The sequence below is a fragment of the Pelodiscus sinensis genome, chromosome 29 (assembly GCF_052426305.1).
Source record: "Pelodiscus sinensis isolate ZL-2025 chromosome 29, ASM5242630v1, whole genome shotgun sequence".
Lineage (NCBI taxonomy): Eukaryota > Metazoa > Chordata > Testudines > Trionychidae > Pelodiscus > Pelodiscus sinensis.
Window position 1 is genome coordinate 9,706,649 of NC_143080.1, and position 27,524 is coordinate 9,734,172.

Below are 27,524 nucleotides of genomic sequence, written 5' to 3' on the forward strand. Positions count from 1 at the left end.
ATCAGAGGCAGCAGCACGGGTGCCAGGTGGGAGCTGGTCTGCGAGGGGAGCCAGTTTAAAAACAAGCTTCCTGCACAGACCGGCTGCCTGTTGCCTCACACTGCTGCCTCTGATACTGAGGCAGCAGCGTGGGGTGGCAGCAGCCCCTGTCCAGGGAAGGGAGGGCTAAGCTCCTGGACCCAGCCCGAACCAGAACTGAGACAGACTGCTGGCCAGTCTGCTAAAAAATAAACTTGCAATGGTGTGTGTGTGTGTGGGGGGGGGTGACGTAGTGGGGGGTACCTTGCTGGTTGCTATGCTGGGCAGTGGGCGGTGGGTGACTCCCACTGGCTGCTGTCTGTAGTACGGCCCAGCAGGACAGGGGATGAGTCACTAGGCAAGGGTCTCTCAACCTGTCCGACCAGCTACCCCCCAGGGAGAGAAACAAAGGAAGGTGGAAAGCCGCCCCTGGCTGGGGGGCAGGGCTGGAAGAGAGATAGTTTCTGTCTGGGAGCATGGAGGAGACAGCCTAGGGAAAGGGGCTGGAATTTGGGGGCCCAGTCTCCCCCATCTCAAAGGGGGCTGAGGCATCCTAGGCCTGCCCTGGAACCAGATGACATCTGTGCTGTGCTGTATCCTGGAGAAGCAATAAACTCCCTCTATTCTACTGGCTGGTGGAGTCTGTCCGTGCCATTACGGGGGTGCAGGAGACGGGAAAACCCCAACGCGCCGTCACAGGGGGGAATGTGTGTATCTGTAGCATTAACTGGTTTTGCTTATTGGCTACTCGACTACACTATTGCATCCCTAGTGGTGGTGGGGAAAAAAACTGTACGTGCAGGTAGATTTGTCAGTGAGTTTGTGAGGGTGAACAGGAACGCAGGTGGGGGTGTCTGTGTGTGTGTATGTGAGTTTAATGTGTGTGTGGGGGGGAGGTTGGGCAGGCATGTGGTTTGGGGGGGATGGGAGCACATGACTTGGCAGAAAGGGGGCATGAAGGGGGCGTGTACGTTTGTGTGAGCACATTGTTATTGCACCTTAAAATAAGGGGCAAACGGGGGCGCCGACCTGGCTGGTTAGAAGGTGCCAGGCCACGTGTCCCTCAGCCTGCCTGGGCAAAACCCGGGTCAGCGCTCCACGGCGAGGGATGGTGATGCAGGAGGTTTCAGAGGACACAGAATTAGCTGCGTCAGCGTAACGCGCAGTGACCCTGGGCTCCTGACTCAGCAATCCTGCCCCGACAACCGGCCGCCATGGCGAGCCTAGGTCAGGCCGCAAACGAGGGCCGCCCACCACTAACCCTAGCCCCCCTCCCCCGGCACACACAGCTCTTCGCTAGCGCACCCGCGTCCCGATCAACAGCAACAACCCTCCTCGCCCACTTTTCACACCCACTCCCCATCTTCACAGATGCCTCTCCAGCACCCCGAGGACCCTGCCTCACACCGCTCTGCCAACGCACCTGTGTGGACACTCGCCCGTGGGCCAAGGAAAACCCCACGCCCCATAGTCCCTATCTCTCTTTGAGCAGGGAACCATTTGGCAGGCTGGCCAGTCTAGCTATTGCCTGGGACCGTGGCCCACGTAGCTACGCCCAGTGAACCCCCCCACCGTAGGGCTGACTTTAGCGGCACTCAGATGTCCAGGAACTGGATTGACCAGGAAGCTACGGGAGTTGCGTTCAGCAAGCAGGGGTCCATGCAGTCTAAGGATGAGACACTGAGTCCGAAAAGTTGGTCTGTATTCCTGGCCCTGCCAAGTTGTAGGTGACTGGCTCTTTAGAGCAGGGGGTGTCTCTCACCATGTGGACGTGCAACGCCTGGCACACTGATGGGACCCTGATCCCGGCTGGTCCTTCCTGCTGCTGCTGCTAAGGCCTGAGACCATTAAAGATCCCACAATGGTTTTTACAGGAGTAGAACTGTTAGTCTCATTGCTCTGGCCACATTCCAGTTTGGGAAATCCCACCCTGCTTGCTAAAATTCTCCTTAAGCTTTCAGTGGACTGGTCCTCATGGCGTCTGATCCTAAAGCACTGGGTGGTATCAGCTGCTGTGTCCCACCCCAGAGGGGGTTGCATTCCGGTGGTGGGTAAAATGATTTTCACTAGCCATGAAGCACTTGGCAGGACAGGCATGCTCTGCGAAGACACCATCTGAAAGTCCTTTGAAAAGAAGCTCTTCCGATAGCCTAGAGTGCGGCTATTTATAACATCATTCCCTCTTCGGCAGCAGCTGGCTCGGTTTCGTTAACGAGTGAAGATCAAAGTTTGGGGAGACGTTCACATTGGTTGTGGTCACTGCCAGCAATAGAAAATAGCAACGGGGCATTTTCTGCATCCCGCAAGCGACTGCAATTCCTAGAAGAGGAACTTGCCCGGGTTTGGCCCTTCCTTCAGCTGAGTGCAGACGGGCGGTGGGAAACCTTTGCATTCACTACAAGCCTTATCAGCTGGGAACCAATAAATACCGCCAGTCTGCAGGAAGGAGATGTCAACAGCTGTTGCCTCTGTTCCTCTTGCGGAATGTCTGAGGCTGCGGCTTCTCTCGCAGGGAGAGCTGTCGTGACTCTCAGGACTCCCGGCCTTCGGCTGGCGCACGGCTGCGGCACTAGCTCCGGTCTGTGGGATCACCGAGTCACTTCTACGCAGGATCGCTTCCTGGCGCTTCCCAATGCCCTCTGCAAACCGGACCCAGGTTCTTTGGGGAAGCTCAGCTCCCAGTCAGGCACCTAACCAAGCGGGCAGATTTTCAGCTCTCTGGGGGCACGTGGAGCTCTCCTCTAAACCACCCATGGTGGGCAGGGAGCCCATGAAAATCAGGCCCTGAGCTCCTTGGAAAATGTTGCCCGTTTGCAGAGGAAACCCATCCTGGGCCGTCACCAAAATGCGACTGTCTCTAGGGAGGGATGAAAGCAGCCGCAGCAGCGCACCACAGGGCATTTAAGAAGGGGACATTTTGCGGGTGTGAAACACTCTCACCAGTGCAAATAATTTCACTATGGCCCAAGCGAGCGTGTAAGGCTCTCCCCTGTCCCCGTGGGTGCGGGTTTTGGCTTTAAACCACTTTGCACCTGTGGGGCAGAGGAGGCTCAAATCCTTCCCATTCCTACCTGACAAGCCCCTGCGCAGTGCCCACCCCTCCCCCCCACTCCCGTCTGCCTCCCGTTCGGCCGTGCGTGGCGCTTGGCAGGGCAGGCAGCACTCCGTGTGAGCTGGCTCTGCCTGGCACGGGGAGAAGGGGGTGCCCTGGAGGTCGGGTCTCTCCTTAAATAGCCGGGGGCGACTCCGGATTCCACTTGTCTGCCTGGGTTGTGTTCTCCCCCTGCAGCAGTGAATGAACGGGTGCGGGCAGAGCGAGGGGATTAGCTGGGGTAACAGGGTAACAGGACCCTTTGGGGCCAGCCCTGGCTAGTAAACGCTTTTGCCAGGGCGTCGCTCCGTGGCAAGGGCTCCGCGGGGCAGCCACTCGCCCTGCCTCCAGTGTCAGAGCCCCGCGCTGCTCCCTTCACAGCCTCCCCCCAGCTCCACTACCCCCGGGGGCTCTTCCCCCTCCACAGCCCCGGCGCACCCAGCACCTGTGGACAGGCGGGAGGCAGCGCTCTTCTCGCCAAGTCATCGCTGACTAATTCCACCCGGAGCCCCCTCGCCCCTGCTGCCTGGGTGTGCCCCTCGCCGCGGCGTGGCAGACGTGGTCTGACGCCTGGCCTGGGAACCCGCCGAGCGCCTGAGGGTCCGATTCCCCAGTGCCGCCCACCTCGCGCCGCCGCTTACACCAAGGCAAAGGGCTGCCCGGTCAGCGCTGCGCCCTTGTGCGGCCACGCTGAGCCTCTGCGCGAACCCAAGGCCCAAGCGGCGGGGCCCGTGGGCTCGGGCCGGTGTTTCGGCAGCCCCTGAGGGAAGGGAGCGGCTGTTGTAGCTGCTCCAGCCTGGTCTCCCCCACTTGGCTGCCTGCCTTGCCAGCCAAGGGCAGGAGCAGCCATTTCAATAGAAGCCCCAGGAAAGGTGCAAGCTGAGGTAGAGGCCCCTTCTGGTGTGGCCACAGGGGCGCCATTTCAGGAAACAACCTTGGGGGACGAGGGGAAGGTGCATCAGCACCTCGACCATTAGCTGTAGTTCTCGGATACCCCAAAGGGGCATGCATAGACCTCAGGGAAGTCCAGGAGGGGGAGCTGCCCGCCTTGTCCCATAGCAAATTAAGGTCCCATTCAGCATCTGGACCAGGGTGAGCAATAATTTTTGCAAGGAGGGGCCACTTAATGAATTTTGGTACGTGGTCACAGGCTGGCTCCACCCCCTGGGAGGGGCGGGGCTTGGTGTGGACAGGGCGGGGCCTGGTGTGGACAGGGCGGGGCTGGGGACTAACTTCCCCCTAGAGTTGTCTGGGGCCAGAGGCTTTGCTTTAAAAACACAGCAAAGAGCTCGTAGCTCCCAGCCCTGCATTGCCTGGCAGCTGCCCGGGGTGGCTGCGGCTATTGAAATGGCTCGCAGCTCCGGCGCCTGCCGGGAGAACACCGTGACTGGGAGCCACGAGTCATTTAAATAGGGTCCTGCTGCCTGAGCCACCACGTGGAAATTCAGTGGCAGGGGCAGCAGGATATAAGCAGAAAGCGGCCAGATGCCGTCTGCGGGCCGGATCAAAGTGTTAGGAGGCCGGATCCGGCCCCCAGGCCACATCTTGCCCAGCCCTGGTCTGGATACTGCAGCTTTGTAAGAGAGTCAGGATGGCCCTGCTCTGCCACAGCCCTGCACAGCCTTAGGCAAGTCACTTAACTTCTCAGTGGGGAGAAGAGCCCTGCTCCCAGGGGGGCTGTGAGGCTGCCCCCACTAATGACAGTGACTGGCTCAGATGCGGTAGGTCTGCGGGGCAGAGAAGTACAGCAGGGGCCCTGCCTTCCTTGCCATGAGGCCTTAAAACTGGTTCTCAGGTGGGGGTCGCATCTCCCCTCTCCCCATCTACTCCCTGGCCCCACAGGCGGTCCTGGGCTGGTGCCACAAATGGCCATTCTCGGCTGGCTGAGCGGGGCTGGGGAGAAGGCCACGGAAAGCCGGCTGGTGCTGCAGGCCGGGACGCTGGGCCTGCGCCTCGTGGGGGTGCAGAATTCCAGACCCTAAATCAACCTTTCCTCTCCGGCCCCCTACTAAGCTCGAAGCCCAGGGCAGAGCCTGCTTGGGGGTGCCTTAAAGGGGCCTGACTCCCAGGCTCCACCGAGCACCTGCCCCCTGCAAACCAGGCCCCTTTAAGGCGGATCTCGGCTTGGGACCCTAGTGACTTTGGAAAACCTGGGCCTGGAGCCCGGCCTCCCTCTGGTCTTCCCAGTGTCTCGCGGCTCCCCGGCACTGGGATGCGTTGGTGTATTTCGGGCGCGCCTGGTTCTCCGCACACGCTTCCCTTGCAATGTCGGCTCCTTGCGAGCCGCTTCTCAGTCACGGCTGCCTCTGTGGCTCCTCAGGCGCTAACACGCCGCCTGGTCCAGAAGCATCTCTCGGCCTCTCTGGTCCGCTCACGCTCCCCCTGCCCCCAGAGCCAGTCCTCCATTTTAACATCAGCCTCCCTCCAGCTGCTGTGACACCCCTGGTCCTCGCTCCTAGAAAACGCCCCTCTGTCCCCCCCCCCCCCCACTGCTCTTGGATCGTCCCGTCACATCTGCTTTGGCCCAATTCTTATCGCACGGGGGGGGGGGGGGGGGTGTCCTGATGGCATCACACAAGCAGCCACTGACTTTAAAGGGCAACCACGGCGACGGGCGAAAAGGGCGTCTGCATGTTTCAAGGGTCGGGGCCTGACTGGCCGGCCAGCCCTGCTTGATTAACAAGCCCAGCTGCAAGAGGGCGGTTGGCTGACTCCCCGGCCTGGTCCCGAGGTGGAGACCCCTCTGGCCAGGGACACGCTGCGTCCGGGTCCCTTTGCAAGTTCGTTCCTGGCATTCCAAGCCGAGTATTGAGGAACGGGCCTGCCAGGAACCAGGGCTGGTGTTTGATCCTCCCCGGGCGGGAGAAACAGGCCCCCGCTGGCTATAAATAGCGACTATTTCCTAGCCGCGTGGGCTGGACAAGGGAGCTCAGCAGAACCCCCGACCTGCCAGGCCTGGACTCGGAGACCCGGCTCCCACCTGCCTGAGTTGTGCTACGGGGCAATGCGGGGACACCGAGTCCCTGGAGCACAAGTCCAGGAGAGCCGGGTCTCCTTCCCCTCCCCGCTCCACCCTGGCTGTAGGGGATCATGGCAGCCCTCCGGAGTGGCACCGCTCCCCTGCCTCTGCCCAAATTCTAACTGCTAAATGGGGTGCCCCCTCCCCGCCCCTCTGAGTGGCCCAGTCGCCCGCGGCCCCGGCCGACACCCGGCACACCTGAGCCTGACTCCCCAGCCACCAGGCTCCATGCACAAACAGAAAGATGGATTTTCAGCTGACCTGCGATGTCCCAAGAGCCTGCCGGAGACACCGCCCGCCCTGCCCCAAGAACCTGCCCAACCGCCCCCCCCCACACCCCCCCCCCGATCCTTTCTTGCTCTTTCCCCAAAGCTCAGTGACTTAGAGCCACGGGCGGTGGGGTAAGTAGGGCTGGGGCAGGCAAGCCCCCAAACCCTGCCCCAGTCCTGCCCCAGCTGCCCAAGCCCTGCCCCCCAGGATCACAGAGCGGGGCAGTGTGCAGCCCCAGCCTCCCCCGCCCCAGTAGGTGTTCTGGGGCAGAGCGTGGCCGTGGCCGTGGCCAGGCTGGCAGTTTGGCAAGGCAATGCCTTCCTCCGCCTAGCATACCCGCCGCCCACGTCAGGGGCGTGTCTGCATTCAGCCACACCCACGGCCGACTCGGTTTCATTGCCCTGTAGACCTTGAGGCTCAGCTCTGGGACCCTCCCACCTCACAGGGTCCTAGCGCCTGGGCTCCAGCCCAGACATCTACACTTAAAAAGCCCCACGCCCGCTGGTGTCTAAGCGCAGCGTGGACAGACCGTAGCATCACTGGGGGTCGCCTCCCCACCCGCTCAGACCAACCCCGCACGACGCTACCTGCTGCCGCTTGTCCAGGGGCAGGTTGGAAGGCCCCAGGGTCTGGATGGAGCCAATGATCTTCTTCAGCTGAGTGTCTGTGAAATTCTTCCAGATGGAGCCATAGAGTTCCTTGGCTTTCTTCCCCCAGGCCTCCGTGAAGTTCTGCTCCTCCAGGGAGGCCAAGATCTGGAAGGCAGGAGAAAAGACTCTTCTATGACAGCTATTCCCTTTCCCTGGATCACCACTTAGCCATCGCCCCTGGGGGCCGCCAGTCCTGCAGTCTCTGTACCCCGTCCGGGTGGGGCGCTAGGGAACGGGGCCCCGCCCCAGTGTGGGACACAGACTGGCAGACCTACACAGCTCCTACAAGACATCCAGCCCAGCAGCAAGACAGGCCCTCTATGCCCCCCTGCCTTGCCGCCACGCCTGTAAAATGAAGACAATGAGACACACCTGGCAACGTACAAGTGAGCCGTGGTGCAGCAGCATCAGAAGACAGCATGCACCGGCCAGGGCCCACCCCACCGTGCCCTAGTCATTTGCACTAGTGCACGGGAAGTGCTAAGAGCGTGTGAATTGTTACCACTTCGATTTGATGGCATTTTATACCCCTGGGGGACCAGTGTTCCCTGGAAGCTGAGCACGTGGGCGGCCACCCAGCTGATGAGCAGAGCACCCACGGCAGCTCACAGTGGACAGCATGTGTTTCTATTGGTGGTGCACACCTGCACATGCCCCCGTGCACATAACAAAATGTATTCCGCCCAAGGATGGAAAAACTTCAGGGAGAAGCCTGCCGGGGCTCCTATTCTCTCTTACACCACAGCCCCTTCACACCAGGCTGGCTGCGGGGAGCTTGGAGTCAGGGATGGCGACGTACTCCCACTTTACAGACAGTGAGAGCAGTGTCAAAGGCCTCAGGATAAGCGAGAACCGGGCCCATTCTGCACAGGTGTCTATGGGTGCGTGGGTGGGGGAGGAGGGGAACGCAGCATCAGCCACGCGTGGAGCTCACATCCATGGACGTGGTCAAAGCACAGGGCTGAATTCAGAGCTGAACCCCCAGCACGACGTTTGGAAATGTCTGAACCAGAATTCTGGGCAGTTGTGGAGACAATGAAAGGGGGAAGCATGAAGTTTGGAACCGGGTTCAGGTTCCAGCTGCCCAGGGTGTTGAAAGCCGGGGTCTGTGCAGACGGAGGGCAGGGAGGGGCAGCCGTCCACACTCAGCAAGGAGTGTCCACAGGTCCTCTCAAGCAGGATTGCTTTGTTCCCAGTTAGCAGCCGCCCCCCCCCATTATCCTGGGTTCCTGCAGCTCCCCCCGTTCATTCACTTGCTGCATCCCACTCACGTCTGGCCGCTGACCGCCTGGGCACCTTGCACAGACACGGCGGGTAACCCTGGCACCGCAGCCGTGCAGGTGAAAACCTCCCCCGGCCAGCGGCCCAGCAGCTCATGAGGAAGTCACCGTGTACCGACTGTGCTTCCCAGGCACGCTGGCTGGGGAGAGGCCACATAGGAATATCAGAGGTCAGGGTGTCCCTAAGCGGAGACACGTTTCCAGCCAAAGCGGAACTCGCTCCGAGCCCCACTCCCTGCCTGGAGATTCTCCAGCTGGCAAACAAACGCCAGGGAGGGCAGCCTGCGAGCTGCATGGAACCAGCAGGTGGATTATGAAGTGGCTCGGGGGTGTATCTGCAACAGCTGAGGCTGAATAAACCACACGCTTCCAGGGGGAATGTACGGGTCACACGAGGGCGAGGCTCCATTTATAAGTGGGCTATAAATGATTAATGGGAAATTATGAGACGTTTTCATACATGGCTAGAGTCCAACAAGTCAAACTTTTGCTGCTAACTGTCTCTGGCGGCTTCTACTCGTGCTTAAAATCATCAGGACACATACAGCTCATGCCCATAGAATCACGGGGCTGGGCGAGCTCTCAGGAGTCATTGAGTCCAACTCCCTGCCCAAAGCAGGAGCAGCCCCAATGAAATCATCCCAACCAGGGATAATATAATATATGGAGATTTACCATCTCATAGAACTGGAAGGGACCTTGAGAGGTCATTGAGTTCAGTCCCCTGTCCTCTCAGCAGGGCCAAGTACCAAGGATGTTACATTGTGATGAATCAGCTAATCGAGAAGTCGATGGAATTTCCATCGGCTACGCGATCTGTCGATAAGGAGGCACTCGCTATCCGGCTGCGCCTCTCTCTTTGAAATGTACAAGAGCCGTCCGCAGCTCCTGTATATTTCAAAGGGAGAGACCCAGCCGGTTCCTGCTGTCTCTTTCCCTGTGAAACGTACAAGAACCACAGGTGTGATAGAGGCAGCAAGCAGAGGGCAGGGAAGTGACTAGCCAAGTTCCTACTCAACTATCCAAGAAGCAGTTGCTCAACAGGTAGTCGACTGGTCACTTGCATCTCTATCATCAAGCCAGGACTTAAAATCCCCTAGGGATGAAGATTCCACCCCCTCTCCTAGGGAACCCATCCCAGAGCACAACCTCTTCCTTACATCGTCCATCTGTCCTGCGCTGCTAATCAGCAGGACATGCCATGCGCCCTCCAGGAGGGATCTTTCAAAGTGCAGCGCCTCAGCCCCGCTCCTACTGCCCTCCAGGAGCGCCAAGTTAGAGCCAGGCTGACAACTTTGGAAAAACCCCACCTTTGGTTCCAAGATGGCTGCATATTGTCCATGCTTGCGATTCTATCCCAAATCACCCAATATTTGGTGGTTTTCTGAAAGCACCAACTCCTGGAGTCATGGGATGATGCTAGAATTGTGGCTTTCATTTCATTTTTTTTAAACGAGCTTCTAGCCCTACTGGCTGCAGAGAAACACTTGAAACGAAGGCAAGTGACCCCTAAAAGCCAATGGGCGGTAAAGAAAAAAAGAACCCTAATGTTTATTTTTTTAAACTCTTGCTTTTGAACCCCATCTCCTGAATTTTGAAGCCTGATTTTGGAATGGCTAAAATTGCTACTAGTGAGACTTTTAATTTAGCCTAAGAAAAACAACCAGCACCACCAAAACCCCCAACCTCCAATGGAGAGAGCGGAGTGTGCGCATTTCACTTTGGAACAGGCTGCAGTAAATGTCTCCGCACGCCAGGAGAGCTCCGGGAAGTTGAAAGGCAGGGTGCACTGAAAACAAAAGGCAGCCGCCTTTCCTGGTTACATCTCCCCTCTAGCCATTTGTCTACCAGAGGTATTTCCAACCTGTCCATCACTCGTCTGGGCACCAGGAGCATCAGATGTATCAGGCAAAAATCCGTGGCATATAAAAAGATTCACGGACGTCAGCGCCACATGGATCTTTACAGTGTGTGTTGTCAGAGCAACACGCAGCCAGCAAACTCCCATTTGTATTCAGGAGCCAGCGTGGTCTAGAGCAGTGGTCACCAACCAGTCGATCGGGATCTACCGGGAGATCTTGGAACCTCTGACCGGTGATCCTGAGAGGTTTGGCCAGGAGGCTGTCAAGTGCCAGCACTTCATCTGCCCCTCTCAGCACTGCCATGCTGCTCCTGCCCTCTGCCTTGGAGGCACCCCTCATTCCTGGGAGCCTCCTGCTTGCTATGCGGGGCACAGGAAGAAGAGGAAGGGGGGTGCTGATGCCAGGGTGCCCCTCCCACCACTTTGTACCCCCTCTCCACAGAGCAGAGGGGGGCAGGGATGGAGAGAGTTTGCTGGCTGCTTTTGGGAGTGGTGCAGGGCCAGGGTAGGGGTGAGCCTGCCTTAGCCCCCTGCACCACCACCCAGAAGCCACCTGTGGTAAGTGGTGCCCAGCTGGAGACAACATTCTGAACCCTGGCCCCAGTCCCAAACCCCTGCCCCCAGCCTGATAAAAGTGAGCGAGGATGGGGGAGGGAGGGAGGACAGAGTGAGCAGGGGCGGGGCCTCAGAGAAAGGGCAGGAAGGAGGCGGGATCAAGGTGTTTGGGTGTCAGGTAGATCCTGGATTGCACTTAAATTCAAAACGTGATCTCGTGCTCAAAAAAGGCTGGGGACCACTGGTCTAGAGACCAGTGCATGGGCCCAGGAGACCTAGGTTCTAGTCCCATCTCTAGGGCTGACCAGCCAGGGGGCCTTGGGCAAGTCTTTTTGCCATCGTGTGCCTCGGTTTCCCCATCTCTAAAAGAAGAACAACGACACTGGCCTCTGGTAACGCATGATGGAAAGTGCTAGCTTAGAGCTTGGTATTAATGACAATAGTATTATTACTGAAGGGGGGGGATGTAACAGGTTGACAGGGGAGGGATCACGTGAGGATTCCCTGTTGTGTTCCCTCCCTCAGGGGCACCTGGCATTGGCCACTGTCGGCCGACAGGACACTGGGCCGGATGGACCTTTGTTCTGGCCCAGTCTGGCCGTTCTTATGTAGTGATGCAGGCACCTGCCTGCCGGGCAGTCCCACTCTGAGGTCACCCGGCCCCTCTCAAGTGGCAACGGCCTGCGAGTCTCTGGCTTCAATGGGGGAAGAGACCCGTAGATCCTTGCAAAGCCGGCATGAGCCCGGGAGGATTTTCGATGCTGCAAACGCGCCTGTCAGAGTCGCTTCACGCAGGGGGCCTGACGACGAGCAGAACGACACCCCTTTCGCCTCCATGAGCCTGGCTGCCAAAGCCGGCGCTTGGCGCGAGCTTCACACCCATGTGCCAAGCAAGGCAGTGGCCAGCCCCTCCCCTGGTCCCTTGCCTGGCGGTGTGGTGGGAGGGTCCAGCTGGCGCTGGAGTAGCTGCCAGGGGACAGGAGTCAGGGGGGGGGGGGGCTGGCAGCAGGATGGAAAGGAGCCGTCAGAATGGGCCGATTCCCACTCTTAGGGACAGGTCTGAGTCGGGCCTTTGGCTTGGGAGCTTCTGGGGGGCGGACGTGGCTTTGTATTCCTGTCGCTCCACGGGGCGCTAGTCACGACTCATTTCCCCCTTCCCTGGCCCTGCCCCGAGCCCAGCGAGGCCGCGGTTTGGCCCGGGAAGAGGAACGCGTCCTAGGAGCGCCAGCCCTGAAAGCACCAGGTTGTTCTGGGCCCGGGTAGAGAATCCGGAGCCTTTCGCCTTGGGTCCTGCAGGGCACATCCAGCCGGTGGCGCTACCCCTCGCGGCAGAGACTTGCGGGCGCATCTCCTTCGACCCTTTGGCGGCATCACGCACCGGCGGGCAGGGGCGGCCCATGAGGCTAGGCAAACTAGGCAGTTGCCTAGGGCACCGCCGGCCCGGATGCCCGACGATGACGTCATGGGGCGCCTCGTGATTACGTCACGGCCATTGACAGCTGTGCAGGCGGGGGCACCGATCGTGCCTTCTACCTCAGGCGCCAGCTGCTGCAGCCGGCCTCAAGCCACCCCTGCCCACAGGCAGCGTCAGCCTGTCAATACAGGCAAACTAGGCGGTCGCCTAGGGCGCCAAGAGAAACGGCCGTTGAGGGCTTTGGAGGCGGGGGCACCGATTGCGCGTTTCGCGTTGGGTGCCAGTTGCCGGCAGCTCGTCTAGGGCCGCTCCTGCCCGCAGGCAGGTGCCCACCTCCCTCGTACTGCTCTGGCACTGGGTGGTCCCTGGGCAGGCGATCCCAGGGGCTGGATGGGCCTCGGAGACAGGGAAGGGGCGAGCAGCGACGGGCAGCTCGCCCTGTTGGTGCCCTCGCTGCAGGAGAAAGAGAAGACTTTCGGTGCCAGCCTGACACGTTCCCCGGCGTCACGCCCACCTCAACGCCGACCGCGTCCGCCCTTCACGTTCCGGAGTCTCCCTGCTTTCACTTCTGGGGAGAGCCCCGTTCCGATCCCCTCGCCCTGCTCCGCCATCCGCAGAGGGGTCTCCTGCGTGCTCGGCGGCTGCAGGCAGAGAGGCAGAAATGGGGCGAGGCGAGCGGCTGCCTTTTATTTCTTGGCCAGATTCCTCTTCCCAGCGACCTGACACCGGGCCTAGGGAAGGTGCCCGGTGGAGAACAATCAAGGCCGTGTTATTGGCAGGCCTGAGCCACTCAGCAGCTCTTGGAACAGATGCAACCCGGAGCGTTCCCTGCTCAAAGCTGAGCTCTCAAAGCAGTGATGGGAGAAGCGGGGGGGTCTTTGCAGGGACTGAACCTGGCAGCTCACGCTCGAAAATCCGGGCCTGGCTGAGGTAAAGCAGCACGTTTGCTCATTAGAATCCGTACCAGGCTCAGAAAACCTCTCACCGGGTGCAGCTACGCAGAGAGCAACAAATGGGTTGTTTAAAAAACGGGAGGAGAATTTTGGAAGAGGTCTCAGGTCTTTTTACTTCCTCGAGTCCAGGGCCCTAAGGGACCACTGTGGTCACGTGGCCAGGCCTGCAGCAGGACACAGAACTGCCACTCAAGCACGTGGGCGGACCTTTTAAACCACATCTGACCTTGACTGACCAGTCGCCAGGCATGGAGCCTGCGCCGTGACCCTCGGTCAATGGTGCTAATGGGCAATTGCGAGGAATTCGCCGTCCGGTCTGTCGCGAGGGTCTCAGGGCCTGACTCGCTGACTTCACCTTGGTCTGAGTCAGGAGTCTGGGTTTTAGCCCAGTCAACGCCGGAGGCGCTTCACCCACAAGCGTAGCTGAGCAGAACGACCACGGTCACGGGCTGTCAAGGCGAAGGGTCTGAAAGGCGAAGCCGCTTCCTGGTGGCTGTGCTTGCGTTTGGTGGGGCCTGGGTATCTTGCTGGATGGGGCTGCTGACTTCACGGAGGCCCAAAGCTGACACCGTCGCGGCAGAGGAAGGTCCTGGCGCTAAAGGCCTGTTCTCTGTGCAGTCTCTGAGTTTCACTGATTGCTCGTTAGCAGCCGGCACAGGAACGGGGAGGGAACGGATGCTGCAGCACCCCAGGACTCCCTGCCGCCATCCCAAGCACCGGGTTCTTGGCTGCCGTCCCGTGTGCCGGGGCTCTGCTGCCAGCCCCCCTCGCTGGGGTCCTGGGTAGAGCCCCACGTGCCAGGGGGTAGCAGAACCCCGGGCCTGGGGCTTTGCTCTCAGCCTCAGCGGGGGTGGGGATGGACTGGGGGGGGAAGGGAGCTCCGCATCTCCCCTTTTAAAACACTCCCCTGCCTTGGCTGTTGCTGACGCCTCCTCCCAGGAGGCTGGGTGGTTCCTCCGAGGGACTCCTCACCTCCCGGCCAGCAGAGACGGGCGGGTGCGGCCGAGCCCAGGCAGGCGGAACTGCGCTTTGTGTCTGCCCCTTTGGAGCCGCACATCCAACTGGGGAACCCCGATTTCCTCCTCCCCTTCCCGACGACCGATCCCCGAGCAGAAAGGCGACCAAGCGGCTCAGGGGACCCACCACATAGCAAGGAGCTGACCCTGAGGGTGAAAGCTTAGGGCTACCAGGTGCCTTAAAAAAAAATACCGGACACACTTGATCTCAGATGGGGGGGGGGGAGTTGGGGGCAGCGGGGCTGGTCGGGGGGGGGGGCTGGGGGGGGGAGATTGGGGGCAGCGGGGCTGGTCGGGGGAGATGGGGGGAGGGGGGGAGACTGGCCGGCGGGAAGCGGGGCTGGGCGGGGGCGCGGGGCGGGGGCAGCGGGGCTGGCCGGGGGAGATGGGGGGGGGAGACTGGCCGGCGGGAAGCAGGGCTGGCCGGGGAGGGAACTGGCCAGCGGGAAGCAGGACTGGCTGGGAGAGAGTCGGGGGGAGCAGAGCTGGCTGGGGGAGATCAGGAGGACGACGGGGGGAGAACCAGCAGGCGGGAAGCCCCCCCATCACAGCTGCCTTTTGAAACGACCTGTTGAAACGACCTGTTACTCATCGCTGGCCTGGTTCAAAGTCTCACCAGCCCAGCCCCAGCGCTCAAGCCAAGAGTCTCGCAGCCCTGCCTGTGGCGAACGAAGCAAGGAGGGTAAAGGGGAGAGCGCCAGGCAGGGCGCTGCCCCTATGGACTGTCTGAGTCGCAGCTCTGCAGGCGTGGGGAAGTGGGTCCTTCTCCCAGCACAAGCCCTGCTCCTTCAGGTGGGACGCATGGGCCTTCCCAGCCGCGCTCCCTTAATCACAGAGGGCTAGTGCGGGAGGTACAGGCACTCCCTGCTGTCCCGACCCCCCCCCCCAATCTTTGCAGGACACCCCGCCCAGGAAGCTCTCAGAAAATAACTGCTCTTCCTCATGGGCTGTCCCTTGTAGTGGGGTGAGGGGGGCTCTAGTGTCACTAGCAACTGGGGTTCTACAGCTGTGAGTTTCCAAGAACGTCCATGGTGTCCCCGGGCACACATCTTGCACGAATGGCGGCACGATCCCCATCCCCAGGCAACCCCAAAGAGTTTCTGCTCAGCAGGTTTCCTGGGGATGGAGGGGCAAGAGCAGCTTCAGTGGAAATTATTTTTTTTATTATTATATGGAGCTATACCCATGTCAGAGTCAGAGCTGGAAGGGACCTTACAGGTCAAGTTCAGTCCCCTGCCCTCACAGCAGGACCAAGCACCATCCCTGACCCACGTGCCCCAGATCCCTAAATGGCCCCCTCAAGGATTGAACTCACAACCCCAGGTTTACCTAAGCCAATGCTCAAACCACTGAGCTATCCCTCCCCCTCACTGGCAACACTGGAGAAGAGCTGTCATTTAGCCAGAGCCCACAGACATGCAGATTAGATAGACAGATATGTATGGGGAGGGATGGATGGATGGATAGGGTGTATGAGGGTAGATAGATAGATAGATAGATAGATAGATAGATAGGGTGTATGAGGGTAGATAGATAGATAGATAGATAGATAGATAGGGTGTATGAGGGTAGATAGATAGATAGATCGGGTGTATGAGGGTAGATAGATAGATAGATAGATCGGGTGTATGAGGGTAGATAGATAGATAGATAGATAGATAGATAGATCGGGTGTATGAGGGTAGATAGATAGATAGATAGATAGATAAGGTGTATGAGGGTAGATAGATAGATAGATAAGGTGTATGAGGGTAGATAGATAGATAGATAGATAGATAAGGTGTATGAGGGTAGATAGATAGATAGATAGATAGATAGATAAGGTGTATGAGGGTAGATAGACAGGCTTAACACTGCTTTGTTACTGGGGAGTTGCTATTCAGTGCTGAAGACTGATTTTCTTGCTTTCTTGTAAAAAACGTATTATAGGATTTGCTTTGGAAAAATATATACACTGATCTGGGGCCCTGGATACGCTATTTGAAACAACACGTTAACCTGTTTGTCAGGCCAGATCTTACCAGCCTTCTCACTGGCTGCCCTCTGCATAGCTGATTTTGCATCAATGTCGCCGATTTGCTAATTACCAGGAAGAAAGGTAGGGGGGAGAATCTAAAGTGCTCTATTCCCCTCCCCCCACCCTGCCCAGACCACTATCAGCCAGGCCAATAGCACATGGGGTTAGACTCTCCCCTGCCCTGCTGCCATTTACATCTTTGCAAGTGGGGGGTCAAGTGGGGGGGGGGGGGAATGGCACTTTGCCGTGGTGCCAGGATAACGCAAGGCGGGGAGGGGAGGGAACCCAGCCCGGGGTGCACATATCAAAGCAGGAGGCACCACGCTCTCCCCAGGCCTGGGCCCATGGCTTTGTGGGGAAGGGGGGCATGAAAAATCCAACCAACGGACACACCTGTGAAGCTCTCGTGGCTGCTCCTCCATCAGTATTTCTGGCCCACTGATTGCTGGGTGGGGACTGCGGAAAGCAGATGCAGCTGGGAGACCCGCCTAACTCACTCCTGGGCGGCGCACGAGGCTGCCGTTGCGGCCCTTTCCAGCTCTGCCACTGCCTGCTGGGTGGCCTTGGGCAAAGCCCTTAGCCTCCCAGCCCTTGTCTTGGCTCCACTGTAAGCTCTTGCAGGCCGGCTCTGCCTCTTGCTTTTCATCCAGCACCGTGGGGCCCTGGCTCAGTCACAGCCTGTGGGGAATACCGTAATGCCCCGGCACTCAGGGAGCCCTTCCCACCCCGGCTGGGAACCTTCATACCACAGCAGTCTCGCCGCGTAGCTACGGCCTGTCCCACGTACCGATGGGGGTGGGGGGGCAAAGGGGAGAGGTGCCCTGGGGCCCTCTGCGCCAGGCCCCTTAAATCGCCGCCGGAGCGTCACGCCCCTCGCTTTGGGCGGCTCCGAGGGCTGGCTGCCCACCCCAGCCCCTTCCTCCTGAGGCCCCGCCCCTTCCAGGGACACAGCTGGGCCCCCCAGGCCGGCAGAGACCATTGGCCCCTCCCACTGGAGATTTTGCATCATCCCTCATGGCCCCTTTGCGCTGCTGTTCGGTGCAAACCTAGCTCCCCCGCCTGCCCCTTTAAGCCCCGTCGGCCCGCCCCCGTCCTGCACGTGGACGCAGACCACGGCTCAGCTCCATCCACAGACCCGGGCCAGAGTCCCTCCCCCCTGCGACGCTTCCAGGCCATGGGAGCAGCTTTAAACCCCAAGCCACTGCTGAGATGGCTGCCCTGGCAGACTAGCCCGGCCACAGCAGCCCACCTATTGGCTATTTTTGGTGTGGTTCCTCCCCCCAAGAGCCGCAGGGCCCTTCCAGTCTCCGGGAAGCATGCAGGGTCGGCCGCAGGCCAAGCTCCCTCGCCTCTTCTGTGTTGCATCTTTGGCGTGTGGGCAGCGGGGAACAGGGTCCTATTCATCCATCAGCCCCTGCCCGCTGCTGCCCTACACGTCTCTGCCCAAGCTGCCCCCCCCCCCGGCTAACGCTTTCCTGGCCAGGTCCCCCACGGGGGTAAATCAAACAGCAGCGCTCCCGGCGGGGTGTGCTGGAGAGGAGCCAGCTGTTGTCGGTGTTCCTGTTGTGCTGCGGGCAGGCACCAGTCGTGCGGAAACCCGGAGGGCGGGGGCAGAGGCCACTTGCTGCGAGCTGGGAGAAGGAAAGCGACGGGACAGTCTGGCGCGTCCGCTTCCGCGAGGCAGTTCAGACCCCAGAGGGAGCCGTGGGCTCTGGCAGGCTGGGGAGAGCCCCACTCGATGTGCCCCTCCCTTCTGCTGGCATGGCTGATAAGAAAAGGCACCTGCACGGCTCCGCCTTGTGTCACGGCTCCACGACAAGGGCTGTGGGGGGCGGGGGAACCCCCGCCTCCGTGTGAGAGAGCTGGCACCCCTCCCCACCACGCCCCCTGCCAGCCCCCTGGGCTAACCACTAGCCCACATGCCAAGAGCCTGCAAAGCCGTGTGGTGCCTGGTACACACGGATCTGAAACCATTGGGGCTCAGCTCGCCTGCCGGGTGGATGCCGCTGACATTCTCCCCCTCCGTGCATGAGATCGTGGGCCGAGGTCTTGACTGAGTCTCGTCCCCTTGTGCCTGACATCCCAGGGAGCCAGCGGGGCAGCCCCTCGGGAGGGCTCCCACCGGCTTAGGTCAGACCAGCCCTGGGGCGGCTCTCATATACACTGGGTGCAGAGCGAGCGCGCAGCTGCCCCCAGGATTAAGGGAGAGAGAAAAGTAACCGAGGGGCATCTTTGACCTCCCAGCTGGTCCAGGCTGGGCGTGATTTGGCTGGATCCAAGGTTTCTGACCCCGCCTTTCCTTTCGGCAGCTTGATTTCTCCACTGTATTGTGCATTTCCCCTGCAGAAGTAGCAGTGCCCAATGGTGAGAGCAGGGGAAAGCAAGTCACTTTCCCTTTCGTGTGCTATTTAAAGGGGCACGAGTGCTGTGGGCAGCGGGGTTTGGGAGCCTCGCGGGTGATAGATAGCTTCTTATTAGAAGCACTGCAGTGAGAGCATTTCACAGCTGCCGCTGGGCAGCTGTCAAGCAGTGGCATGACGTCCCTTGCACTGCCCCCAGCCCTGTCGGACTCGGAGAACGCCAATGGAGGAGGGATGTTAAATATCGGTTAATTGAACAGTCAATTAACCTCATTAATTCTTATCAGTTACTCAACTCTTCTATAGGCCCCAGGGGTGGGGCCGGCAGCCAGTGCGCTCCAACCCCCCTCCCAAGGAGCCCCCTCCCACTCTGCACTGCTGCCTCTGTATCAGAGGCAGCAGCGTGGGGTGCCAGGTGGGAGCTGGTCCGCGAGGGGAGCCAGTTTAAAAACTCTGATACAGAGGCAGCAACGCGGGGTGGCAGCAGCCCCCGTCTGGGGCGGGGGAGGGCGTAGGGCTGAGCCCCTGGCGCACGCCAGAACTGAGCCAGGCTGCCTGCCTGCCTGGCCCCTAATGCACTTGAAATGCAGAGCTGCAGTGTGGATAGGCTCCGGATCTGGCACAAGCCAGGACTGAGCCGGGCTGCTGGCCAACCTGCTGGCAGGAGCCGGGGGGGAACAACGTGTGTAGTCTAGGAGCATTATCCAATAAGCTTTTGCTTCTCGGTTCATCGACTCCACTATTCCACCCCTACAACGGCGTGCAGGATGGTCTCTGCGTGAAGAACTGCCCGTGGTCTCTTGATCGCTCTGGCAGGGCTGTACGTGGCCAAGCCACATCCCCAGCCGGGGACTTGGTCTGGTGATAGAGCTGACTCTGGACAGTCCCCTCTGACATACAGGAGGCCCCCGACTTGCGACGGGATTGGTTCCGGGGGAAGCGTCGCAAATCGGGGGCGTCGTAACTCGAACCCTCATTTACGATTGGCACCGTTGTAAATGGGGGCCAAGGATGCAAGTCGGGGAGTTTTGGGGGGTTACAAAAATGGTTGTAAGTGCGTGGGGGGGGGGTCGGAACTCGAGTGTTTGCAACTCAGGGGCCTCCTGTACAAACAGCTGCCTCACCCGCATGGAGACGAGACAGTCTATGCTTTGGCAGAGACGCAGATCTCTCCTGGCGGGAGAGGATCGCTGCCCGCCCCGGGCCAGCTGGAGAAGCCCTTCAGCCAGAGGACTGGAATCTGTGTGCCATGGTGGCTCTGGAAACACCCCCGGGCAGGCACTCCCTGCCATCTGCAACACCACACAGGAGACAGAGTGGCTCCCAGAGCCGGCCCCAGCACTGGCCTTATCAGCGCACAGCAGAGCCGGAAGAATTGCTCCCCACGTCTTGGTTACATCACACCTGATGCTCCAGCTCAGAACGTTTGCTTTTCTGCAACAATCGACTTGCGCTTGTGATGCGCCGTGCTCATTCCCACGCAGGCGTTTCCCGTTTCACACGGTGTGCAACTGACCGTTCCTTCCGAAGCGGAGATCTTGGCATTTGTCCATATTGAATTTCATTCTAGTTACTTCAGACCTTTTCTCCAGTTTGTCCAGACCATTTTGAATTTTAATCCTCCCCTCCCAAACATTTGCCCCCCCTTCCAGCTTGGTCTCAACCGCAGACTTCACAAGAGTACTCTCCATGCTGTTATCTAAATCACTGATGAAGATATTGAACAGAACCAGACTCAGAACTGATCCCTGCAGAACCCTCTTGATAAGTCCTTCCAGGATCACTGTGAACCACGGATAGCTACTCTCAGGGCTTGGCTATCCAACCCGCTATGCACACACATTACGTAAGAACATACAAATGGCCATACAGAGTCAAACCAAAGGTCCATCTAGCCCAGAGTCCTGTCTGCTGACAAAAGCGACGAGGAGTCCTGTGGCACCTTATAGACTAACTGAAGTGTAGGAGCATAAGCTTTCGTGGGCAAAGACCCACTTCGTCAGATGCATGTCTTTGCCCACGAAAGCTTATGCTCCTACACTTCAGTTAGTCTATAAGGTGCCACAGGACTCCTCGTCGCTTTTGCAGATTCAGACTAACACGGCTACCCCTCTGATACTGTCTGCTGACAGTGGCCCATGCTAGATGCCCCAGAGGGAGTGAACAGAACAGGGAATCTTCAAGCAATCCCTCTCCTGTCACCCATTCCCAGCCTCTGACAGATTTTATCTAGTTCTTTCTTGAACCCTGTTACAGTTCTGGTCTTCACAACCTCCTCTGGAAAGGAGTTCCACAGGTTGACCGTGCGCTACATGAAGAAAAATTTCCTTTTGTTTATTTTAAACTTGCTACATGAGATTACTATATGGTGACCCCTAGTTCTTATGTTATTATTGTAATTTTATCTAGGTCAGAGGTGGGGAACCGTTTTTCGGTCAGGGGCCAATGACCTATAGAAAAAATCAGTCAGGGGCCACACACATGTGAAAAGCAAAAAAACCCAACCCAAACCAAAACACGTCACTGACCTGGCCCCCAACTAAGAAGCAAGGAAAAAAGTTGCATCTGATGAAGTGGGTCTTTGCCCACAAAAGCTTATGCTCCAATAAATCTGTTAGTCTATAAGGTGTCACAAGACTCCTCGTTTAAGGAAAAAAAAGAGACACTCGCCTCACTCACAACTTGGGGGTGCCGGGGTTCCCCTTGTGCCAAGGCTCATGGCTTCCCCCAGGGCTGGATTAACTCTTCTGGAGGCCTGGGGCTAGAAGATTTTGTGGGGACCTCTTGGGCTCTATGATGGGACCAAAATGAGGGATTCAGTGTGGTGGAGGGGGCTGCTCAGAAGCTGGCTGGGTGTGAGGGTGCAGGGGCTGGGTGGGAGGTAGGGTGCAGGAGTGGATTGGGGGTGAGGGGGCTGGGTGGGAGGTTGGGTCTGGGTGGGGGATGGGGTCGCTTACCTAGCACAGCTCCCGTTTAGCTCCAGGGGGACACAGGTGGCTCCGTGCAGCCCTGCGCTTGCAGGCACTACCCCTGGCTGCTCCCATTGGCCACAATTCCCAGCCAATGGGAGCCACTGGGGCAGAGCCTGCAGGCAAGGGCAGGGACAGAGCTTCCTTGCACTGCCCTCCCCCCAGTTGCCTCCTCCCCCCCACCCCATGCTAGGCAAAGCTAGCCACACAGGGGCTTTCCTCCTGCAGCAGGGAGCCAGCATTTGCACTCCAGCTCTGGTGTGTGCCAAGTCCTGGAGATTCGCTGAGCCGCCAGCTCGCCCAGCCATGGGAGGAAGCCCCGAGCCTTGTCGTGGGCCAGATCAAGACCCGCAGGGCCTGGATCCAGCCCGTGGGCCAGAGGTTCCCCATCCCTGCTAGGCTGTATGTTCCTAGCTGGTTTACGAGACGGTCACGCGTGTCAGTACCAAACAGCCTTACTCAAGTCAAGACATCCACACATGCCGCTTGCCAGAGACTCCACGAGCACATGTATAACCTGGTCAAATATTGGAATAAATTGCCAAGGGAGGTGGTGGAATCTCCCTCTCTGGAGATATTTAAGAACGGTTAGATAGACATCTGTCAGGGATGGTGTAGACGGAGCTTGATCCTGCCTTGAGGGCGGGGGGCTGGACTCGATGACCTCTTGAGGTCCCTTCCAGTCCTATTATTCTATGATTCTATGATAACCGTTGACAGGAACAGAGTGACTGTACATGCAGGTCTCACCACCCGCACACTCACACTTAGATACACCACGATGGCCCGATCTATACGCTGCACACACACGTCCATCTGCACACGCATAGGTGCACACACACACACCTACATACACCACTAGCATTAGATTCTTCATCAACGTGCCTGGTGCAACCCAAGAGAAGCTGGAGGGACCACAGAAAGGTGGGCACCCTCGTGCCAAGTTCCAAGGTGTGCCCGTAGCCGCCCTTCCCAACACACCAGCCCACACGTTCAGGCATGCCATGGTACTCACGGGGACACCTGCATGCTAGACATGCCGGATCCTCAGCTGCCCAGCACACCCTCTCCTGCTGGGCAATGGGCCACCCCCAGGCACAGCGAGGGGCTTGGCACACGGGGCGCGGGAGCAGAAAGGAAACTTTTGTCTGCGGCAGACGCCAGGTGCAGGCTAGAGCAGCCTGAGGGCTTCTTGTGGCAGCCAGGAGTCCCCAGGGGACCCCACCCCCGGGGCAGCCAGGGGGGCAGATCCCCCTGCAGGGAGACACCTGGGGCCGGGGAGCCAGGGCAAGTCTCCTGAGCAGCCAGGCAGGGACACGCGGCTCCAGCGAGGGAAAGGGCTGCACCAGAGCGAGGGAAGAGCCGGGCGCTGCTCCCTGCCGCCCATCCCCGCCTCCTCCAGCCGCTCGCTCCGTCTAGTTTCCAGCCCCTCCCCCCCAAACCCGGCGGCTCGAGTCAGCGGTTTCACCCCCCCCACACACACACACCCTCCGCGGCAGCGTCTGCGCCCCCCGATCAGCTCCTAGGGGGGCTCCCCCCGGGCCAGCCCCAGGCAGGAGGGGCGCAGTCAGCTGGAGCCGGGCCGGGAGAGGGGGCCGGGTGGGGGTCCCCAGTGGCCGGTGGGGGGGTCCCAGCCCTACAGGCACCTGTCCCCCCGGGGGGGGGGCTGCCGCGGGGTGCCCCGGCCGGGCTCACCTGGCGCTGGGAGTTGGCCTGGGTGAGGTTGGTGTTGTAGTCCCAGCTGGCGGCCACGCTGCGGAACAGGACGCGCTCGGCGGAGCTGTTGTAGCCCTGCGCGAAGAGGGCAGCCCCGGGCTCGTCCGCGCTGGGGCTGGGGGGCAGCAGCCCGGCCTCCAAGGCGACGGCGGGGCCGAGGCAGAGCAGCAGCAGCCGCAGCGCCGGGGGCATCCTGGCAGGCTCCGAGCGCGTCTCCCGCCGGGCTCTGCCCCGAGAACCTGGCCGGGAGCCACCCGCCGCGGCCGCGGCTTATAAGCGCTGCCCAGACCCTGCCCACCGAGCCGGCCTCGCCCCGCGGCTCAGCGGCTCCATGTGGCTGGGGCGCGGGGAAGGACCCGGCGGCGGGGCCAAAGTCCTTCCGTGCGCCAAGCGGGGCGCACCGGGGTGGAGAGAGGGAGGCCGCCGTGGGCAGGGGCACCTGCTGGGCTGGGCGCCATGCGCTCCGCTCGGTCTCCAAGGGCAAGCCAGGCCTGCCCCCTCTCGCTCCCCATGTGGAGTCCAGCGTCTCCCCTGCCCCCTCCCACAGCTGCTCGGAGCTGCGGGGATCCCCAGCGGCCTGTTTGCCATCCCAGCAGGCACGTGGGGAGTCCCCCGCTGCAGCCTTTGCGGGCTGGTCTCACCCTGGAGAGCTGCAAACCCAGGGCTCCCACGGAATCCCACTGCTGCCAGCAAGAGACGCAACAGTCCCCAGCCAGAGGCTTCCCCACCCGGCCGGGGGAGTGGCTTTTTCCTGTGGATCCTCCAGGCTTGGCTAACCCCCTTTCCCTTCTCAGAGCGCTGAATGGAAGCGGAGTCTTGGCTGGATCCCAGCGAGGAGGGAGGAGAATGACGGGGAATATGGAAAAGCCTAGCCTGCCCGATCAGGCATGGGTGGGTTTCCCTAGCCAGGTAAGGCGCAGGTCGCCCTGGCAGGAAGGGGCTCACAAGCAGGAGCAGGGACCCCTTGGCTGAACCGTCTTTGAAATGGGCTGCAAGTTCTGCCGGGTCCCCCCACCCCGAGTTCTTCCCAGCTGCCCCTAGAGCAGCTGTGGCCAGGTGTGTTTCTGTCACTGGCCGGGCCTGGGCCTTGCCCATGCAGTGCTCGCTTAGGATCGCTGCGCCGTTCCACCCCGGCAGCTCTTTTGTTCCCACGTCTCCGCGCGCTGACAGCTGGCCGCGGTCACCTTGGCACCAGGCCGCCGACCACCAGCCACATCACACATCCTGGATTCGTCACGGGCCTTCCCCCGCGGGACAAAGGCTGCACAGCTGGGGAGAATGTAGCAACATAAGAACGGCCAGACCAAAGGTCCTTCTAGCCCAGTATCCTGTCTGCCAACAGTGGCCAACACTGGGTGCCCCAGGGGCAGGGAACACAACAGGTAATCCTCACGTGATCCCTCCCCTGTCACCCATTTCCAGACAAACATAGGCTAGGGACTCCATTCCTACCCATCCTGGCAAATAGCCATTGATGGACCTAACCTCCATGAATCTATCTAGCTTTTTTTTAACCCAGTTAAAGTCCTAGTCTTCACAACATCCTCTGGCAAGGAGTTCCACAGGTTAACTGTGTGTGCATACCCACACCCAGGAGCCAGGCTGTATCCAGCTTACCGCCCCCTCCACTGGCAGCAGGACATGGCCAGCACCCGTCTACACAGCCACCTCCTTCCACCCTGAAATGGGAACCAGGCTAGAGGTCCCTGTGCCGGGGCGGCTGGCTCTTTAAGGGGCTTCCCCTCCTGTGACACTATTGGCTCGCCTTCCAGTTGGGGAAGATGAAGAGGGTCACGGCACTGAGGGAGTCAGGCCGTGAATCTGCAGCTCAGTCAGGGAGGGCCTCCGGGGACTTGAAATAAGTAGGAGCAGGGAAGGAGAGGGGGGAGAAAAAGAAAAAAAAGGAGGGGGGGTGAGACACAGCATCACACGCCCCTTCCTTTTTCCTTTTTTTCTTTTTCTCCACCTCCTCCTTCCCCTCTCCTATTTATTTCGAGCTTTCATATCCCCTACTCATAACTCCAGTCATCTGAAGAAGTGGGCCATGCCCACGAAAGCTCATGATCCCATCCACATGTTCTGTTAGACTAAAAAGTGCTGCCAGACCATTTGTTGTTCTTGTCACCTGATTGGAAGATGCTCCACGAAAACAGGGTAGCAGATTATTGGCCTGCGCAGAGAATTAATGGCAAAGAAAAGAACATTTACATTGAGCCAAATGTTGGAAACGTGCTACCCCGCGTCTGTAGCAATCGTAGCTACTTTGAAGGCCCCTGTTGCCATAGTATCTGAGTGCCTCGCACACGGGAATGTGTTGGCCCCCTAGGAAGCAGAGCAGTTCTTCCCATTTGACAGATCAAGACTGAGGCAAGGGAGATTAAGTGACTTGCCTAAGGTCACACAAGCAGCAAGAGAACCCACATCTCCCCCAGTCTTATGCTGATACCCTACCTGTGAATGGATCCGCCCTCCACTACCAATCAGGCTGGCAGAATTGCCCGATCTAGCTCATTCTCCCAAGCTGGCTATGAAAGGGTTAACCTTGCTGCTTCCTCTTGAGTCAAGAGTTTGATGGGGTCTCCGGTTACCCCCCTTGATCACACCCAAGCCAGCCGCACAATGTTATGTGGGTATCCATAAGCCACCCACAGAGCTGTGAAAAGTCCTCTCATGGCAGACTGAGCTCTGGGTGGGTCAGTAGCACTAGGGGGGAATGACCGAAGCCCCTAGACCAGTGGTCACTAACCAGTCGATCGGGATCTACCGGGAGATCTTGGAGCCTCTGACAGATGATCCTGACTGGTTTGGCCAAGAGGCTATCAAGTGCCAGCACTTCAGCTGCCCCTCTCCCCACTGCTGCTCATCTCCTGCCCTTCGCCTTGGAGCTGCGCCTCCCCCTGGGAAGGCTTCTGCTTTCTGTGCAGGGCAGGGGAAGGGAGAGGAGAGGTGCTGATGTCAAGGTGCCCCCTTCTACTCTGTATCCTTTCTCCATAAAGCTAGGGGGCATAACAGGACTTGGAATGGAGTTTGCTGGCTGCTTTAGGGAGTGGTCCAGATCCAGGGCAGGGGTGAGCCTGCCTTAGCCCCACTGCATCACCAAGCAGAAGCCACCTTGAGTCGGAGCCCACATCCCAAACTCCTACCCCAATCATGAACCCCCTCCTATACCCCAAGCCCCTGCCCTAGCCCCGAGCAGCCCTGCATCCAAACACCCTCCCAGAGAGTGCACCTAGAACACCCTCCCGCACCCCAACTGCCTGCCCCAAGCTCAGCTCAGAGCCCCTCCTGCATTCCAGATCCCTCGATCCAAGGCCAGAGCCTGCAGCCCGACCCACTGCCCCAGCCTGGTGAAATTGAGTGAGGATGGACAAGAGAGGGAGGCCGGAGTGAGCAGGGGCGGGGCCTCAGAGAAGGGGTGGGAGGGAGGTGGCGCCAGGGTATTCATACTTGAGGTAGATCTCGGATTGCACTTAAATTCAAAAAGTGATCTTGTGCTTGAAAAGGCTGGAGACCCCTGCCCCAGGCTTTGTAGGCTCGGGGCAGTCTGCCAGGGGTGGGGCACTAGGCAAAGCCAAGGGAAGGGCTGTGAGGTGCGGAGGGAGTTAGGCGCCTTCCGCCCATGGATTTTCAATGCTGGGAGGCTTAATGAAATCGGACCGATTGGCTCCGTCTTGGGCAGGCTAGCGGGCAGGTTGCAGAGCTCATGAGATCTCCTGTGCGGTGCCACCTGGGACGAACCTCCCGCCACTTGCTCACCTGCGACAGCTTCCTCGACAAAGGCGGCGCCACTATGGTTATCCACTCCGCCCCCTGCCTAACCCGGGTGGAGGACGTCACTGCTTCTTGCCGCCAGCCCGTAACTTCTGCCAGCCATCGGGCAGGACAGCCAGGCTGGGCCTAACGGCCGGTGATGGGGACTCCACCAGCCCCCTAGTAGCAGCCCCTGCCTAGACTTAGGTTTTTCACTTGCCCTGGGGCATGTGCTGGCCCTGGCAACAAGCAGGTTGTTGTTTATCTACAGGGCTGCATGTCCTGGCAGAAGCCAAGGACGCGGCGTGGGAGAGCCTGATGTTCCGGTTAGGACAGGCGAGTGGGACCTTGGATGAGACCGGACACCGGCTCCTGCCAGGCCTCTGTACCATGGGACAGTCTTCTCCCTGCATCCTGGGCATTCTAGTGGGTAGTGGTGCAAGTGGGCCGGCACACGGTACCGGCCAGTTATTTTGGGCAAGTTATTTTTAGCCGGTACCGAGTACTGGAAAGACCCCCCCGCCCCCAGCTTTTCTCCTGAGCTGCTGTATCTCTGTGTACGGCTGAGGTCTGGGGGTGGGGCTG

General features: G+C 59.5%; 1 protein-coding gene across 1 annotated transcript in view; it reads right to left on the reverse strand.

Moving 5' to 3' along the window:
• Positions 1 to 23,692, reverse strand: part of ACE (angiotensin I converting enzyme) — a 56,961-nt gene extending 33,269 nt beyond the window's left edge. The window contains exons 1-2 of the mRNA XM_075911171.2: positions 23,169 to 23,692; positions 6,986 to 7,153 (exon numbers count right to left, since the gene is read on the reverse strand). Coding sequence (XP_075767286.2) covers positions 6,986 to 7,153; positions 23,169 to 23,381 — 381 coding nt within the window. The 5' untranslated portion in view covers positions 23,382 to 23,692. The remainder of the gene's footprint in view (positions 1 to 6,985; positions 7,154 to 23,168) is intronic.
• Positions 23,693 to 27,524: the final 3,832 nt, after the last annotated feature.